The sequence below is a fragment of the Ylistrum balloti genome, unplaced genomic scaffold, assembly GCF_031769215.1.
Source record: "Ylistrum balloti isolate Yb309-2 unplaced genomic scaffold, AGI_CSIRO_Ybal_v1 Utg371862, whole genome shotgun sequence".
Lineage (NCBI taxonomy): Eukaryota > Metazoa > Mollusca > Bivalvia > Pectinida > Pectinidae > Ylistrum > Ylistrum balloti.
In genome coordinates, this window is record NW_026782922.1 from 27,589 (window position 1) to 46,172 (window position 18,584).

The 18,584-nt window shown below is 34.2% G+C and overlaps 1 protein-coding gene across 1 annotated transcript; it reads left to right on the top strand.

Moving 5' to 3' along the window:
* The first annotated feature begins 2,123 nt into the window (after window positions 1–2,123).
* LOC132563789 (multiple epidermal growth factor-like domains protein 6) lies at window positions 2,124–17,336 on the top strand. The gene is made up of 10 exons (XM_060228540.1): window positions 2,124–2,202; window positions 2,910–3,116; window positions 5,054–5,296; window positions 9,523–9,621; window positions 10,983–11,078; window positions 12,566–12,658; window positions 13,193–13,285; window positions 14,018–14,110; window positions 14,280–14,372; window positions 17,119–17,336. The coding sequence occupies exons 1-10, from the start codon at window positions 2,124–2,126 to the stop codon at window positions 17,334–17,336; spliced, it is 1,314 nt and encodes a 437-aa protein (XP_060084523.1).
* The last annotated feature ends 1,248 nt before the right edge of the window (window positions 17,337–18,584 follow it).

Below are 18,584 nucleotides of genomic sequence, written 5' to 3' on the forward strand. Positions count from 1 at the left end.
ATCATTTACTACAATTTGACGTAGGAATTACATATAGACGAATGAAACACAGAAAGTGAATACTACAATCGAATATCTAACAGAATTACGTTTTGGTGGACGACTCACCGAATTTGTATTCATACGCTTGACCAGATGTTGATGATAACTATTACAGGAGCTATGTATATCAGAGACGTTTTATTCTGTTCCTCTTCCTCCAAACCAGGAGGTCTGAAATAAGGTACTTTAAGATTGTTTACAGACTGACACTCAATTATATTTATCTTCATACAGCCTTGTAAAAAACAGAGTGTATTGTTAAGTCGATATACAATCCATCTAAACATGAGATTTGTTCCTAGGCTATACTGCTATATTACTTACTTTGAACTATCTATGTACGTAAATATGAGCTCTTTATTTATGATTCATCGATGGAAAACAAAGAAAATGACCAAGTAAACTTAAATCAAATTCGCGTGAGGAGACATAAAAAACTTTTACTGAACCCGTTTAAAGAGGAAATATTTTCGTAATCTTGTACGAAGGTCATGTTATATATTTGGAGCAATATGAAAACCGGTTTCCATTAAAACTCATTGTAACATTTCCATATGTTGCGGCTACTTGCATTCTCAACATTTGTTCCTGAGCAGCTGTTTCGTATTTCTGATAAATGTCTTGTTTAAGCTAATTTTGCTTGAGATTGTCACACATTTGTTTCAAACTGGTAATTATACGCAGTGTAAACGTTCTTATATCACATCCAATCAAAACTTATGTGTGACGTTTCGATAATTACACTGTCATCTTCATGAGAGGTGTGGAATACTTTTTCCATGGGAAGAAGATTTAACGTATCGACAGGACATTCCGGCGGTGCTAAAATCCTACTTTTATTTCTGGATATCAACATTCCTGCATCCCCAACCTCTGGTCTTTACACGTCTTAGATGATTCAATATACAAGATCCTGTTCCCATACGCACGATTTTTGTCCTGCTAGAAGTCACCAACTGATAGACAATTTTTTAACACAGATTACAGTCTTCATAGTGATTTCAGTGAGAAAAAATCTATTTCATTGTGCAATATGAGGCTGGGCGTATTTGATGCTCGTTAGTTTGCATATTGGTTCCGTGGTTGAACACCTTGTTCTCATTTGAGAATGTGGCACTACTTTCTTGGATTGAGTAAGGGTTTTATTGCATTTGAGATTGGATGATGACTACGTTGATCTGTTGGTATTTTCTTCTTATTATTTGTTTACATCAAGCTGGAATATAACATGACGGAAACAGGACACGCTGAATTGAATTATACAATAGTGTAACTTCTGTACAACATATTTTCGTGAGTTTGCTTAATTTTTAATGTATTTGTAATGAAGATAAAATAAAACACCGCGGTAATCTGCTGAACGATATTTTTGCAGTTTCAATATTATAGGTAAATATCATTGAAATGTATGTTTATGTCTCAGAAGTCGAATTTATTTATTTGGAATAAACGATATTATCGTCAGACATTTGTAAAAGCTTATGCAATTACCTGAACAATCAGCAAGCCCGATTTTAGAAACATGATATTTAAGCCCGCAAAATATGTCTATAGTTAAGATAGAAAGATGGTTAACCAATGTATGTTGTTTTCAATACTTCCGTTTCAACCTTCGTTCTCGGGAATTTAATGATCGTGATACGTCGTGTAAGGTAATGGTAAGCCAGGAAAACCATAACAAACTCGTGAGTTTATTTCCAGCAGATAAAGTTTTAAAAATAACATATTTAATTGAAACTTCCAGCTTTATTGTCTGGCCTTAGTTGGCATGATATTAAAAGGAATAACGGGAAATTATAAACAAAATAAACAGAGATTATATATTACTAGAGGCACAGAAATAGTGATTGTTTGCTATGTGCACACATACACTCATGTCTATATATAGTCAATACTATATATGTGCACCAAAGCGTGGCAAAAATATGGGTAGTGTAAGGAAGACAAAGACGCCGTTATTGACAGTCATGGGGTTTGATTCTCTGTCAATGAACATATGTGCGTGTATATGAACAGTACATTCACGTCTAGCAATAACGTTTACACTTCCTTGTTGCTGTTAAATCGCCATTTTGTTAATAATGACTGTTACAAGAACTGTGTTTACCAGGGATGTGTTTCTGATCCTATTCATCTTCCTCCAAACCAGCAGATCTGAAAGTAGGTGATTTAAAGTTGTTTACAGACTGATTATAGCAATTTGACTGATTTACTTCGGTGATAGATTTGATAATTTAGCTAGATTACTGCTGTATGGGTAAAACCTTGTTTGCCTTGGTATTTGGGGGTACTTTGTAGAATTGAACATAACGTATTATATTGTAGAAATGTTGTACAATTACCATATGATACGTTTATTGCATGTGATTTTGACATTTGATGTCTACAGAGAAAAGTATTTTAGATATATATGTATTTACATATATGAATTACGAAAGTATTACTTTGCATCAATAATAATAAATAAATTATTTTTTAGCTTATTGTTATGATAAATAGATTTAATGACACCCGTTCCGCAGGGAGTGAAATTAGGAACTATAGGAGAACAGACAAGGGTTTCGCCGAGAGTTGAAACTTACCAAGTGATATATGTGTTTGCTCTTTCCTGTTGACTTACCTGATCGCAGGTGTGTCATTATTGAATTGTTTAAGATACAATACTTCCTCCACATCAGCAGATCTGAAAGTAGGTTGTATCAAGTTATTTACGGACTTGCACTGTTGAAGAGTACACACAAAAGACGTTGTACTTGACTGTGCGATCTTTAAGTTTCCTATGTTTGGAACATCTAATAAGATAAATAATATAAGACACTGAATACATGTTTCATCGTACAAATCATATCGATCGTAAAATGTTGCAGGTAATCTCGCTTTATTCAAGAATGCTTCGCAAAGTTCCGATAGTGGCAATACATGGACAGCCAGTAAAGTTGTGGATAACTGTTTGGATACAGATATTGGATCAAACTGCTGTACACATACAAAACCTAGAGCTCACAAGGAAGTCTGGTGGCGTGTAGATCTTGGAGAGTTAATGACTGTAGATAGAATCAAAATTTATTACAGAGGTGAGTATATCAGTCAACAATTATACTAAAAACGTATACATCAGATATACAGTTACGTCAAAGTTTCAAAACACTTACAGTTGATTAAAATACTTATATAGCTCCATATATTGTCCTTGTTGCCTTTACGATACAATACACACATATTTACCAGTTGCAGTACTGACCAGGACATACATAAGCTTAAACAAGCCACGCATTTACCATACACATTACTGATAATGATAAAACATCATCAAACAAGACACATATTCAATAAATACGTGCATCTCAAGAACAGACTTAGTGTTAAACATGACATAAGTGTAGCAGATACTTTATAGATAAATACAAAGACATAACAAGACACATAAATCAGTCACACTACTGACATGGAAAAAGACATAATTAATCAAGACATGTATTGACCAGAACACATTACTGAGAAGGACAAACAAATAACACGATACATGTTTACCAAACATGTTACTGAAATCAGCATATATATGAATGCACAAGTTTCATATATACTAAGCACATATCTGTCAAGGACAGAGTCGTTTTCAGATAAAAAAATATTTATCGGACACTTTACTGAAACGGAAATAGACATGATTAAACGAGAAAAAATAATCACCAGACAGTTTCAAAGACAAGAAAAGTCAAATATTTTATTAAGCACATTACTGACCAGAACATACGTGTGATTAAGACACATATTCGAACAAGTTAGTGCTAATGCACAGACATAACAACACACATATTAACAAGACATATTGTTTCCGTTACCAATCCAAAACAGGCCACACATTCACCAAATACAATACTGATAATAACAAAAAAAAAACGAGGTATTCATGAACAGGCTAAAACTTACATAAGCTATATCCGTTGTGTTGACAAATGTCTATATTTGATTTATAATACAGTGAACACAACGATCACACGAGCAACTGACATCTATAGACAAATTACCTCCCCTATATTGTGTTTACCAGAAACTAATTCAAACATTTCTGGTATGCCCATAGACATGGTATGATGAAATAAGATACGTATTTACCAGGCATACCACTAATAAGGACATAAACATTATTCAAAATAAAGCTTCAATAATTAACTCGCCATAATCGTTTTTATTTTGAAATATCATATATTATATTAAGAACCGAGTAAAATTATATCATTGGTGCAGCTATACCGCTTTCAGCTGTTAACGTGTCCATTCATTATTATTGAAAATATGGTTATAATTAGAAATCGGTTTACTTTCAAGTTATCAAGCAAAAACTGGTTTATTTAAGGCTCACAGTTCCCTTCAATTATTATCTAGCAAATAAAACATTTACAATCACAATAAGTACCGAGCAGGGAACGACCGGTATAAAATATAGTTTAAAATATAGATATACAACTATTTGCCTGTACTTCGAACGTAGCTGTAGATACAGTTTAAAGTATTGATTTATTATTAGTGAAAATGTTAACTATAACAGGAATATAGTTATCTTCCATCAGATTAGATTTATCTTTAATCCAATTCTGTTTGCCAATTAACTCAAAGATAGATAAAAGGGAATTTATCAACATGGTTCAATTATTTTCAGGAACGGACATGTGTGCTTTACTGTCAGTTATTAATTCCTTAAAGAACTCTATCGACATGATTAATGCAAGTCGAAACTGGCGTTAATTCTTATTTTAAATAATGAAATAAACATATCAAAGTAATTTTGCACTTGTATTGTACATGGCAGGTAGTTTCGCTGGTTATCTACGCAAATACTAGGTGCTTGCAAAAGCCGGTTATGTTTACTGAACTAAAATAATGTTAACATTTGTACTTATCCACTGTTTTTGGATTTTGAAGTCATCACACCTGTAGTACAAACACAACATACAACTGTGCATGTATTTTAATTGTGAATTAAATGATAACACTTTCATCTTTATTATAGACGGTTTTCAATGCAGACTTGCGGGTTATCATCTTTACCTGTCTAATACCACCGACACACCGACCCAAGGTGTCCTCTGTTATGAGGATAAGAGTATTGAAAAGACTGATGTACAGTTGGTGGTAACACATCAGTGCCCGTATGTAGCCCAGTATGTCACCGTCTACAACTATAGAAACAACACTAGGCAAGAATGGTATTCTGATTACGCTGTTCTGGAGTTATGCGAGGTACAGGTGTTTGGTAGGTATAACCTCGTTTGACATAATCTAGAATACGTCGCTTTCTAAAAACGGGATGATGCTAACAACTGAAATGTGTCAGAATATTGAACAAAATGTTGTAATTAAATGTTGTTCGGTTACTCTGGAGATCTAGGATAAATCATCTAAGACTTTAATATCATCTACTGAAAACAAGTTTTCTGCATGTTAGAAATATCTATCAAAGTTAAATATATTAAACATAAATCATGTTATATAACATAAATATACATGTGTATGTTTGGGTCTGTAGACACATGTAGAGATCTCAGCTCTTAACAATTGCAACCATTGGAATTTCGAGGACTGGTACGTGTAAGATTAGTCAAATTTTCTCAGTTTTTCGATCTTGATCTAAAAGGATGAACATGCATATCAACATATTTTATTGAATTTTTGCTTCATGTATATTTCCTTCATCCGCTTCCTTTTACCTGTCAAATCAAATTACTGTACCATCAAACTTCTACTTCCTTGTTTCTGTGCAAACAACGACTAAATTCGACTTGTAAAGTTGAGACTCTTATGTAGATATTAATCGCAGTTCGCTCTCAAGAAGACACAAAGCACGATGGTTTCATCATATTTTCAATGCAAATATCATTTGAAGATATTTGTATATTACGTCTTTAAAGTATAATGCATTAAAAAAAGAAGCAACATCGCAAGATTCGACACATTTGATAAATATTTTTACCCAAGCGGCATTAAAAAGTCACACGTTTTTGTGTATCCCCTTAAATACATCAATTACCTGATAGAAACACGTTTTAGTTTTCATAGCCATAAGAAATTAGATTGAGTCTTATTTAAGTCAGGTATCTGTTTACAGCTATTGTATAAATCACTTTACACTGTACAATTCTGGGGAATATTAGACCTATTTTGGTGTAACCTTCTTCTATGTACAAGTGTTACTTTTGTGCTTTATCGGTGTTACCTTCATCCTTTATAAGTGTTAGCTTCCTCCTTCACTGGTTTTACCTTCATCTTTTAACAGTATTACGTTCATCCTTTATCAGTGTTACCTTCATCCTTTATCAGTGTTACCTACATCCTTTATGAGTTTACCTTCATCCTTTATCAGTGTTACCTTCATCCTTCATCAGTATTACGTTCATCCTTTACCGGTGTTACCTTCATCCTTTATCAGTATTACCTTCATCCTTTATCAGTGTTACCTTCATCCTTTACCGGTTTTACCTTCATCCTTGATTAACGGTGTTACCTTCATCCTTTATCAGTGTTACCTTCATCCTTTACCGGTGTTACCTTCATCCTTTATCAGTGTTACCTTCATCCTTTATCAGTGTTACCTTCATCCTTGATCAGTATTACCTTCATCCTTTATCAATATTACCTTCATCCTTTATCAGTATTACGTTCATCCTTTACCGGTGGTACCTTTATCCTTAATCAGTGTTACTTAAACTCCAACTAGGGTAACCTTTATTTATAACCATTGTAAACTTCATGCTTTATCAATTATTTTTATTTCAGGTCATCTCTATTTTGGGTATACACGTTTGCGGTGGTATTTTTTTTTTTTTTTTTTTTTGCGCTTGTGTATGAATGAGTACCACAGTATTCAGGCAAATGATAAGTATGAAAAAAGTTTAAGGGGTATTTAATTACGTGCTACCTTTAACAGACGCAAACAGAGAGAAATTAAATCCTCTGTGAATATTACCAACTACACAATATATTAAAACCTCTTCCATCTAAACACAACAAAATTGTAATAAGTCATCTGTCTCAAATACCTCTGGTCTTTATTTCTAGGGTGCAAAACATTAGGTAACCAATCATTTTACAATGTTCAGTAATTACATAAGGTACCAGGTATATTTTTCATGTACATGTAAAGCAATGAGACACATTTTAAAGTAAAAATGTGGAGAATGAAAGGAGTCTGGGCAGCCATTTTGTTGGATAATTTTAACACATGATATTCAAAAGCTCCTGAATACCACTTATATCAAGTCATGTCGTGTTTTCAGATTCTCGTGGGTTCTTAAAATGCACAGCATTATTCAAACCAAGAGTTTTCTTGTAAGAACAAGAACGAACATCTTCCACTTAACAGTTGAAAAGCTACAGTTCTGAAAAGATATTCCTGAAAATAGGACACCCTTGATTCTAATTCTCCTAATTTTGTGGTGAAGGTGTCAAATTATGAAATCTAAATGTTAGAAAACTAAGTATACATTCATAGGAACATTGACAAACAATTAAGCAACATTAAAGCAGGGCAATCAAAATCTTGCATGTACACTATTCAATAGATGCTAAAAATAAGGGAAAGCAGTACTACATAAAGTTTACCATACTTCAAATCATACATTAATGAATGTACATGCAGTGTAGCTAGATTAGGAACCAAGGAAGTCTCAATTTTGGTAGTGCCAATCAAATTTCCACTAAACATATAAGTTTTGCTTATGGGGAATGAGGAACATGAATTTTTAAATCGATATACAATACCTCTTTCCTTTTGGAATTATACTGATTGCCCTTGCTTTGCCAACAATACACTTAACATGTCGGTGCTTAAAATCTGGTTATGATAACAGTAATGTCAATTGGTGACGATTTGGTGTAACGTCGCCCCGTGCGGTGTAAGATAACACTTCTCGGTGACGATCTGGTGTAACGTCGCTCCACAAAGGTTTCAGTACTGATTTGATGTAAATGTCATTCCCTTACTGTATAAAGTAACACTTTTAAGTGAAAATTTAGTGTAATGCCGCAACCATGCGGTGTTAGGTAACATTAAAGGTATCGATTTGGTGTAAATGCATTCCCTCACAATGTAAGGGTAACACTTGTTGTTGAGATTCTGGTGTAAAGTCACTCTCTAACGGTGTAAAGTAACACTTTTAGGTGATAACCTGGTGTAAAGTCACTCTTTTAAGGTGTAAAGTAACACTTTTAGGTGATAACCTGGTGTAAAGTCACTCTTTTAAGGTGTAAAGTAACATTTTTAGGTGAAAATCTGGTGTAAAGTCATCCCCTTTCGGTGTTAGATAACGCATTTACACCGATTTAGGATTGAAGTAACACAAATGTCGGTATACTATACACTTTTCTTTGTTGTGATTAACTTTACATCAGAAATGGTGTAACCATAAATTTTACACTAAAATAGGAGTGAATTTACATGTTTAAAACATCATATATGGATGAACGTTACACTAAAAGTGTAGTTGTTGATGTCTAGAGTGTATAGATGCTGTATTATCAGAATATCGAACATTTCTACGTACTTGAGAATTAAGTCAGGGAGGTCTTTTCTTGCCTGAATATTGATAAAATTGCATTGGTCTGAGGTGAAACAAACTTTCAGTCATATCTGTTTAAATATGATTTCAAACATGTTTGAGCGTAAAACTAAAAGTTGAAAACGTGTATTGAAATGTCTTCGACATCATAATCTAGCCGGAATACGAGGACTAGATTACCTATATATAAAATGTCCGTTATAACTTCTCCCAGTTCTTCCGGACTGAGATCGATTGAACAGATAACCGAAAAAAAATTAATCAATGGTGTTTGAAGGTTTGTACAATATCATGTGGAAGTAATTTAGCATTCAAGACACAAATTGATCATTGCAAGTAAGGTGTAAACAGAACAAATAACCACATATGGATTAAACACGTTTGGCTGGCTGGCTGGCTGACACAAGTTGACGAACTAGCATTTCATGTACTCACAGAAATTAAAACACACGAAACGATTTTAAACAATTTATTGGTTTGTAGAAGATTAACCATTTTAACAGTTATTTAATTTGAAATAAGCAATACATTTCCAAACATCTATGAGGTTGTCAGTTTTACATATTTATCAGTTTTATTTCCATACAGCTCATACCATTACGCCCCTACTGATATCCATTGTATTCATCGCAATAGCTCTTTTATTGTGGTAGACACAAGTCAGACCAAACCGTGAATACAGTTTATGGTATGTACTTACATATCGCTAAAGCTGGCATCCCCTTTTGTGCTTTTATTGGAAAATAACAACACTCTGATGAAACTCATACCATATACAAACAACACTTATTATGTAACCTCTTTATTTCTGTCGGCTTAGAATTATTTTTTAATGAAAAGGGACATCATTGACTGCGGTTTTCTGAAAGACAAACATCGCTAAAACTGATTAAACACCGACACGTTTTGTTTTATCCTGAAACAGGCTGTCAGGTAGGGAGGTACGGTGATGGAGACTGTGAGAATCTATGTCCAGACAATTGTTATGGCGGCAACTGTAATCCTACGACCGGATCTTGTTTGTGTAAGTACTAAAATTAAAAAACTAAATTAAAAGATAACGCATTTTATTGTATTTTCCATTCCATTAAATTCTTAACCTCTACATGAGCTCCTGAATTGCTCAATCTATGACTTTTTTGTGGGTTTGGCTATTCATTTTCTTCGATTGTTTGGCGTTCTATATTTCATCTATTGTGCTTTGTTTTGTATCCGATATTTTACTTTTTATGTTGTTCAAAGATCTTTACGTGTGGTTAAAAGTATGCTATTTTTCTCATGCGACGTCTATCTAAGAAAACTGTTCCCGTTTTTATACTGGACTGTATATAAGCTTCTCTATTCTATTTGATTAGATTGTATAAAAGATACACAGATGAATGCCGCTGTTTAATACAAATTTAGAAGAGATATAGTACAGTCAAAGCATGAGCTAAACTTTCTATCATTCAATTGTCCTTCTAGGACTCGTCAGTGAAGCTAAGAGGCTAAATGTTTAATCTATGAGATGATACAAGAACATCCGAAGTGATTGAAATAAGGACCAAAACCTAGAGGTGTCATAGCCCCATTATTCATTAAATTTGATAAATTTGATATATCTGTTCAGTTTAAAAGAACGTCAAGTACACAGGTATATTTTGAATTGTGTCATTATTAGAAGGAATAGAATACATAAAGATCGGAGACGAGTATTCTACAAGCAGTGTCTCTCAGTTGTATTTTCCTAGATTGTATAAAAGAGAAAAAACATCATATAATTTCTGTGTTTGAAAATAATCATGACATTTTGCTCAGCTGTAGATATTTTTTATTGATTAATAACAAAAAGGATATATTTTTCTCGCTTGCATATTGCGCTCAATTTCGGGTATACTATTTACAAGGCCAAATTCGTTTACTTGAATATGAAAAAATGCCCACAAATTCAATGCATCTGTTAACAGCCCTAATCACCATTATGAATGACATGACAATCCAGTCTTCATTAAATGGTTTTCTACTTCAAGATATAAGCCCTAGAATTACACGATCACTTTCTCCGCAACAGAAAATATTCCAATTTTTTACCTTAATCAACGCAACAAGTATGATATGCTATTTGGATCAAATCTAAAACTGTCGGATGACATTTTTCGTTAGTTTGAAGTTTTTAATTTTGATGATCTGTAGTTACGTTATTACCTAATTATCTAATTATTCATTTATTATATATGTTTGGTAATATGTACAGAAATAAAGCAGTACGAATTCGAACTGTACATTTACTTTAATTTGATATGGCTTCATATAGTGCTCATTAACAGTACAACATATATAGTATTACCAAATAAAACACCTTTCGCTTGCATGCTGTGTTCATGGTACATTTCATTCTCTTTCCAGATTGCTTTCCGGGGAATTATGGCATTAACTGCAACAATATTTGTCCCGTGAACTGTGGAGACTCTATTTGTGAGAAGGACACTGGGTTTTGTTTTCGTATGTAATTGACATACATTATACATATATAGAGATAAATCGAAAGCAATGATAAAGACTGTAAAAATAAGTTTGCTGCAACTCGGAATTTGATAAAGAATATAACAGTTTGAACTTTATTCAGTATACATATCTAAAATCTTTGACATTTCACTTTCATGATTTTACTCGTGTGAAAAAAACCCTCTTTTGCTGATCTACTTTCATTCTCTCTATCACGGCATGCTTTTTCATTCTATGCCAATTTTTTAAATGTTTCCACATCTTCTCTCGGCCGTGCTCACTTCTTACCCTATTGCTCGAATTACTTCAGTACCATTTTGCAACTTTTCTCTTCGCAGCTAATGCTGTGACTAATCGGCTACTTATCTCGATCTTTTCCTTCAACGAAACCAACTTTGACAGCTGTCCACCAACTGTATGATGAATTGTTAATTGCCATTTTCCTATTGTGATTTTTTCATATCTTGATCGCAATATTTCCAACATGCATGTCGCTATTGATTGGATATTCAAGGGCTTGTTTCCATTATCACAATTTCTGCGGAAGAAGTCGTCAACTAACTTAAAAACTCGTAGTACAGGGTTTAGAATATGAAGGTTGGTGAAATTAATTACGGGGAAGCTTTATGGTCACCATAGCGATCTTATTGAGATTTTTTTTTCTTTTTACGATATATTGAAGCTTGACGTGTTTGATCCTCCTCAGTTGATTTCAAGTCGCCACACCTATATCAAAATTCAGAAAGCATTGCTTTCAAAACTTATAAAATGCGATTTGTTAGTTCAATTTTCTTATCATAACTCTAAAATTTGCAAAGCAATCAGTTATTTGTTCTGACGGAAATGCATTTGTCGATGAAAAGAGCAATTTCATTTGATATCATATTTATTATTACTATCAATCAAAAGAAACAAAGATTATAGCATCTTTCAAAACAAATGTAGAATGACATACATGTAAGTCAAATTATACAATAAACTCTATAATACAGCTCTTTCGCAGTTTTAGAACTCCTCAGTGATTCTTAATGCCTTGATTTGGAAAAACATGGTGACTGAGGAAAATCAAAATTGGTCGAAAGAAAGTCAAAATCTAAAAATAGAACTAGGCGCATAACTATTTCACATAGAGCAGAAGGAGGTCAAGTACTCGGGAACGAAAAGTCTTTCAGTAGTGTCTTCCACTTGCATTATCGAAGAGATGAGCTTCTTCCCACACAAATTTGGAATGATATATAGCTATTTTGCTTGATTTTCAACTATAAACAGGCATAAGAATATCGTTCTTTTTTTCTAGCATTACTGAAATGCCGAAAACAGCTTTGGTTGAATGTATTTTTCACTGGACTGTCCTGTGAATTGTAAGGATACTCTTAACTCATGAATCTTCATGCAAATCTGTTTCGTGCATATTTAACCCTAGGTTATTCGTATATGAGTTTGAGTTAAGCTTATGCACTCATGTCAGTATTTTGTATTTTCAGGATGCGTTTCCAGAAAACATGGTACCAAATGTGAAGATGACTGTCCTGTGAATTGTAAGGATACCTGTGGACAGGATACAGGAAATTGTAATGGTAAATTATATATTTAATTTGTTGATTTCCTGAACTACTATACAAATTAATCTAGATAAAAGTATGCATGTTTAAACAACAAGAAAAGGTGATGCATTATTGGTATTTCTAACATTCAACAGAATGAAATTCGTTTTGAACTTAATATCAAATAGATATATTTCGTCAACTGAAAACACCAGGTTCAGAGAGATAATGATTACGATCGTTTTAATAAGCTCATTGGAAAATATTTGTTTCCTTTTCCGATATTAAGTAAGACATGTCTGGTGTTAGTTTGTTTAGTGATTCCGTTATTAATTTGTTTTATTCTCATTTGAGAACGTGACACAACATTATTGGATTAACAAAAAAATACATGGCGAGTATCGTCGATTGAGCAATAGGTGCTACCCCTTCCCTAATATCTGGTCTTGTTCACTTTGAACTCATGAATCTCCATGCAAATGTGTTTCGTGCACATTTAACCCTAGGTTATTCGTATATGAGTTTGAGTTAAACTTATGCACTCATGTCAGTATTTTGTATTGTCAGAATGCGTTTCCGGAAAACATGGTACTACATGTGAAGGTGACTGTCCTGTGAATTGTAAGGATACATGTGAGCAGGATACGGGGAATTGTAATGGTAAGTCATATATTTAATTTGTTGATTTCGTGAAATGGGAATATTTGTTCCCTTTTCCGATATTAAGTAAGACGTGTCTGGTGTTAGTTAGTGTGTCTAGTGATTCCGTTTCTATACATGTTCCTTGTTGTCATTTTGGAACACTCCTTAGTTGGACGGACCAAAACTTACATGGCGAGTACCGTCGATTAAGCAGGAGTCGCTCCCTCTTCCGGAATACCTGGTCTTGTTCACTTTAAACTCTGTCATGGATCTCCATGTACTTCCGTTTACGGTATATTTTGTCATAATTTATTCTAATTTGAGTTTGAATTAAGATTATGCACTCATGTCAGTATTTCCTCCGGTGTGTTCCTGCCTGTCTGAATCATCAATATTATGTCCTATTGAAACGGACATCCTTCGTTCGTATACATGCATATTTCCAATATCTCAGTAAACACCACTCAATCAAAGAAACAATCAAATGAAGAAAACAAAAGACCTCACATCTTTATCAGAAAATATTAAAGATATATAAAAACATTTAATTTACATCTTTCAGGTATTAGATTCTTCATTAATCTGATGCGATTGCACTTTTTGAAGTCTTCTTGAAAATATGAGAACAAATTTTGACAAAGTTGTTAAACTAATTGTAATACAAGGTAGAGTTTAAAGGAAAGTTGTTACTCTATCTAGATTACTAAATTGAATAGGAATTAGTTCATGGAATGTATTTCATATAATCAGGATGCGTTTCCGGAAAACGTGGTCCTACATGTGAAGATGACTGTCCTGTGAATTGTAAGGATGCATGTGAGCAGTATACCGGGAATTGTAATGGTGAGATATCAATTTTATTTTGTTGATTCTCTGAGCTGATATTCGTCATTTTGTCGAACATGTTTATACTGTATTTTATATTGACATGGTATGAAAATCTTATTTCATCGCATTGGAGCTTAAGTTAACATTTTGTTCTCATGTCAGTTATTTCTCTGGTGTTGTTCAGGATGTGTTTCTGGAAGACGTGGTACTACATGTGAAGATGACTGTCCTGTGAATTGTAAAAATACATGTGAGCAGGAAACGGGGAATTGTAGTGGTAAGTTATATGTTATATTTGTTAATTCTCCAAGTTACTCGTTTAGGTGAGGACGTCTATTTGCCATGGGTGAAATTAGACATATAACGTCATGTAAATTAAAATCTCTCAATGTTTTGTTTATGTGTCTTACCTCTTTTAGAATCGCCCATACTTCCATATCAAAAGTAACTTTGTTTTCATGGGCATCAACATTTCCTTTGTATATCATGATTGTTACACAGAATAGCAAACAAATAATAACTGTACCATCAACTATCAAAGGCGAATAGATGTCTTTCATTTTTATAGGTATTATAATAAAACTGAGTAAAACGCAAACAGCACTCAATCAAACAAACAAAAAACAAAAGACCTTACATCTATTGGTAGATACCTACATGGATTTAAATTTGATTTGATATTAATTTTAAGACTCCTAAAAGGTTTGACGATAATTTTGGATTTAGTCTATCAGATAATTGTAAGGTAATATTGTATCTTAAAGACAGCTGGTACTGTGCTTGATTAAAAACATTTTGAAAAGGTTATATACTGGATCGTCACAACTGCATTAGTTGAAGAGATGTTCAAACATTACAACCGCAATATCAAGAAGAATCACCTATTGTAACAGGGTTAACGAAAGAAGTAGTGATTATATTCCTCTTTATAAGAGCAACTCTAGCAAGCAGGAATATCTAATATAGCGACAGTAACAGAAATACTTATTGCAATCCTCAGTAGGAATGTCACACTAACAAGCTGGACTATATCTAAATTACTGACGCAGTTTGATATGATAATGTATATCCATTAATGGGTTAAAATTGGTTTTCATTGACACAATGGATGATATGAGAAAAATGCACCTTAAATCATTGCATTCTGTAGAAGTGTAGGAAAAAACATCTTGTGTAATTTTTGATATGTCAAAGATAAGAAACGGTGTAACAATCAACGCACGGATCATTGGCGTATCAGTGAGCTCCGAGGTCTTTGACTTAAATGTTATGTCTTATTTTCCGCTTTAAGCCCGTGATGATAACGAGCTACGTCTATTTACGGTTTTTCATCATTTGGTGAATAGACATATTGTTGTATTTCATATCATTAGGGCTTTTCGCCATTATATGAAAAGGCCTATTGGTTGCGATATGTTTGTTCTTAATCCTTTTTTTAACTTCCTTCGTATGTTTGACCTCTTAATGTTTTGACGATCGCAGTTTGCAGTGTATGAAATAGGACGTGGATTAAATGTGTTATTACGCTGTTTTCAAAGTAAATGAATTCAAATATGTGGACAAAGACGTCATATGTCAATTTTACAAAAAGGCCATCAATTAAAAAGCCGTTGACTGGACAGTTTATTATGCCGAATTAAAATCGTCGCTGTTGTGTCAAGCGTTATTAAATGTTCGACTTTTTCACTTTCCAATTTTGTGGAGAAACTAAAATCGATAGCTGATGTCAATCCGATGAATTGGATACCTTCAATTTTCTGTAACGTTTACCATCAAGAGTGTTTGTCATTTGGAAGATTTCCTTTCATATTTGTGAAATGTCTAATTTACAACAGATATCCTACATGTGGTAGCATTTTGGCCTTACTCCATTGGTAAGGGTGTTATTTTGGGTGGCAAACTTTAAAGAAATGTTTAGAGTCTTAATATTTTATATGTTACACGTTTGATAAATGAACGATCAGTGTTTTGATAATGTATGACATTGCCCTGAGTACTGTTCAAAAGGGCAAACTATCTAAAACTATATAAACTCTGAAGTAAGCGAGAGACACATGACAGTGTCAGTAGTATACTTCAAATAGTTGCTAAGATAAAACCGTTAAGATGTATTGTGTAGCAAGCTATCGTCCATTTTTTATGATTCAAAATCCTGAATTTCCTTTCAGGCTATACAAGACTTAGAGTATTACTATTTAAAATAAAATATGCAGAAGTGGTTGACTGTGAATGCTATGAAAAATGAATTCCCTTGACTTACTTTCAAAAGAATCAAGTATGTTAGAATGTAAATGTTTTATTATAAATAAACAAGAGGTACTCGTTGAATATGAAATCGTTCACAAAGGAAACTATTCCAAACTTCTGAAAGATTTGAAGTATGTCAGGTATGAAGCCTATTCGGAGGTTATAGCAAGGGCCATATATGACATCCAAGAGACGTACAAGGAATATTGCCTTCCATATATATGAAACGCTACCGTTGCATAACTTGTTCCAAAACATTAACTTCTGTGTTTCTATCGCGTTACATATTGACGGTATACCAAGTGATTGGGTGGTTGCCAAAGTCGATGATGTTTTTGGAAGACCAAGACATCGTCTACATGCGTATCTTAGTGTTTTCTCTAACTCTAGAATAGCATTTTTTGTGTAAGAGTTCCATAATTCGCAGCCATACAGCATAGTTGGTAATACTACAAGTTTTACAATGTTTGCACTAATTAACGGATGCCTTCCAGTTTGATCATTCCGATTCCTACCAATGAGTTTAGTGATTTCCGTCCCTTTTTACCTGCTTCAATCATTGAACAAGTCGAATTGAGATTCGAGGTAAATCCTACACCTGAATAGGTTTTTGTTGTTGTCCACTGTATTTCCTTATTTCCAACAGTTAACGTCCGTGAGGGAGATCCTACACGCGATCGGCTAGCGGAAAATGCCACCAAAGAGCTTTTATTGGAGTTGTATATAAATCTCCATTGACAAGAGTATTTGTAAACGATATCCAGTTCATTTTGTAGCAACTGCATTGATGCAGCAAGAACCAGCGTGTCATCAGCCTGCAATATACAAGGTATATGGATGTTGCTTATCAGCAGACCAGAATGCCCAACGTCAAGTTGCAATGCGAGGTCATCTATCATTACCAAAAAGCACCACGCTGACAGCACTCGGCCTTGACCGACGCCTTGCAGGATTTGGTACTGATCACTTCGCCTCCCGTCGTACAAGACAGTAGAAAATTCATCAATGAAAGAGTCGTATAAAGTCGCCAGCATTTGCCATTGATGCCAAGGTGGTACAATTTAAACATCAGCCCACGGATCCAAACACTGTTGAACGCCTTCTGGTTTTCCAAAAGGCGGCAAAAACTTTTGATTTCTTTCAAGATAGTACGCGATCGATTCTTTCACCGCAAAAAAGCAGCGGTGATACTACCACATTGTTCGCGGAAGCCCTGCTGTAACGGGTGAGGAAATATAGTACCTTTGCTGGATAAAAGGATACGTTTATACAGTATTTTTTCAAATAATTTCTGTACACAATGTAAGTGTTATGTCCCTATAGTTGTTCATATCAAGTGATCGCACTTTTCCCACCCTTGAACAGAGTTATGACAACACCCAATTTGAAATGGCTTGGGTACACTCCGAACTTTAGCATCCCATTATATATGTCGACTATGGCATCTATCAGACTGTCACTGGCGAATTTGATGTGCTCCGTCACGATAGAGTCGTGACCACTAGCCTTTCCATTTTTCATATCTTTAAGACATTGTGGTTCTGGGTAGCTACAAATATTGCCGTCATTGGAGAAGCTAGCAGTGTGCATGGATTCAACACTTCCTTCTACGTATTCTTTGAAACTTTTGCTAAAATGCGGTTGACATGTTAGTTTGGCTAATTCACGGCATCTTTGCATCCACGCATTCCTCACTTCATCGGGGTCGCGTATAATTTTACCGTCAACACGAAGTTCATGTGATGTGACATTGCTATTGTTAGACAGCTTCCTCTTTGTTCTGACGGCCTGGTGAAACGTTCCGATGTCAATATAGTACTCTTCAAGTTTTTGAACTGCTTGCGCTCATACTCTTCACGTGCTTTAACAAGTTCAGTACGAAACATCGTTTTCAGCATTTTTATAGTTCCGATATGAAACGAATTGAAAACCTCTTGGTCGCCCTTCGTTTATCCAGATTGCTCGCAAATGTCTCATAGTATTATGTAGAGACTTTACATTGTAATCTTTCCAGTACGGCTTTAGATAATGTCGATACCTTCTACTAGGGAGAGCAGAAGACGAAGCATTATTTAGTATGTCAACAACACTTTTAACGGCTTGGTTGATGCTGTTACTACTGTTGAGTCAATATGGTGATCCTTCATTATAATATCTACTAGCCTTTTGTATTCCCTAACATTTTCATCGGAGACTTTTTTCCAGTTCACGCTACGAGGTGACACATTGTAGCATGTTTGGT

Coding starts and splice junctions, on each gene's coding strand:
- LOC132563789 (XM_060228540.1), top strand. CDS start 2,124: ATGACTGTTACAAGAACTGTGTTTACCAGGGATGTGTTTCTGATCCTA. Junction 3,117..5,053: donor AATCAAAATTTATTACAGAG/GTGAGTATATCA, acceptor TCTTTATTATAG/ACGGTTTTCAATGCAGACTT. Junction 9,622..10,982: donor TACGACCGGATCTTGTTTGT/GTAAGTACTAAA, acceptor TTCTCTTTCCAG/ATTGCTTTCCGGGGAATTAT.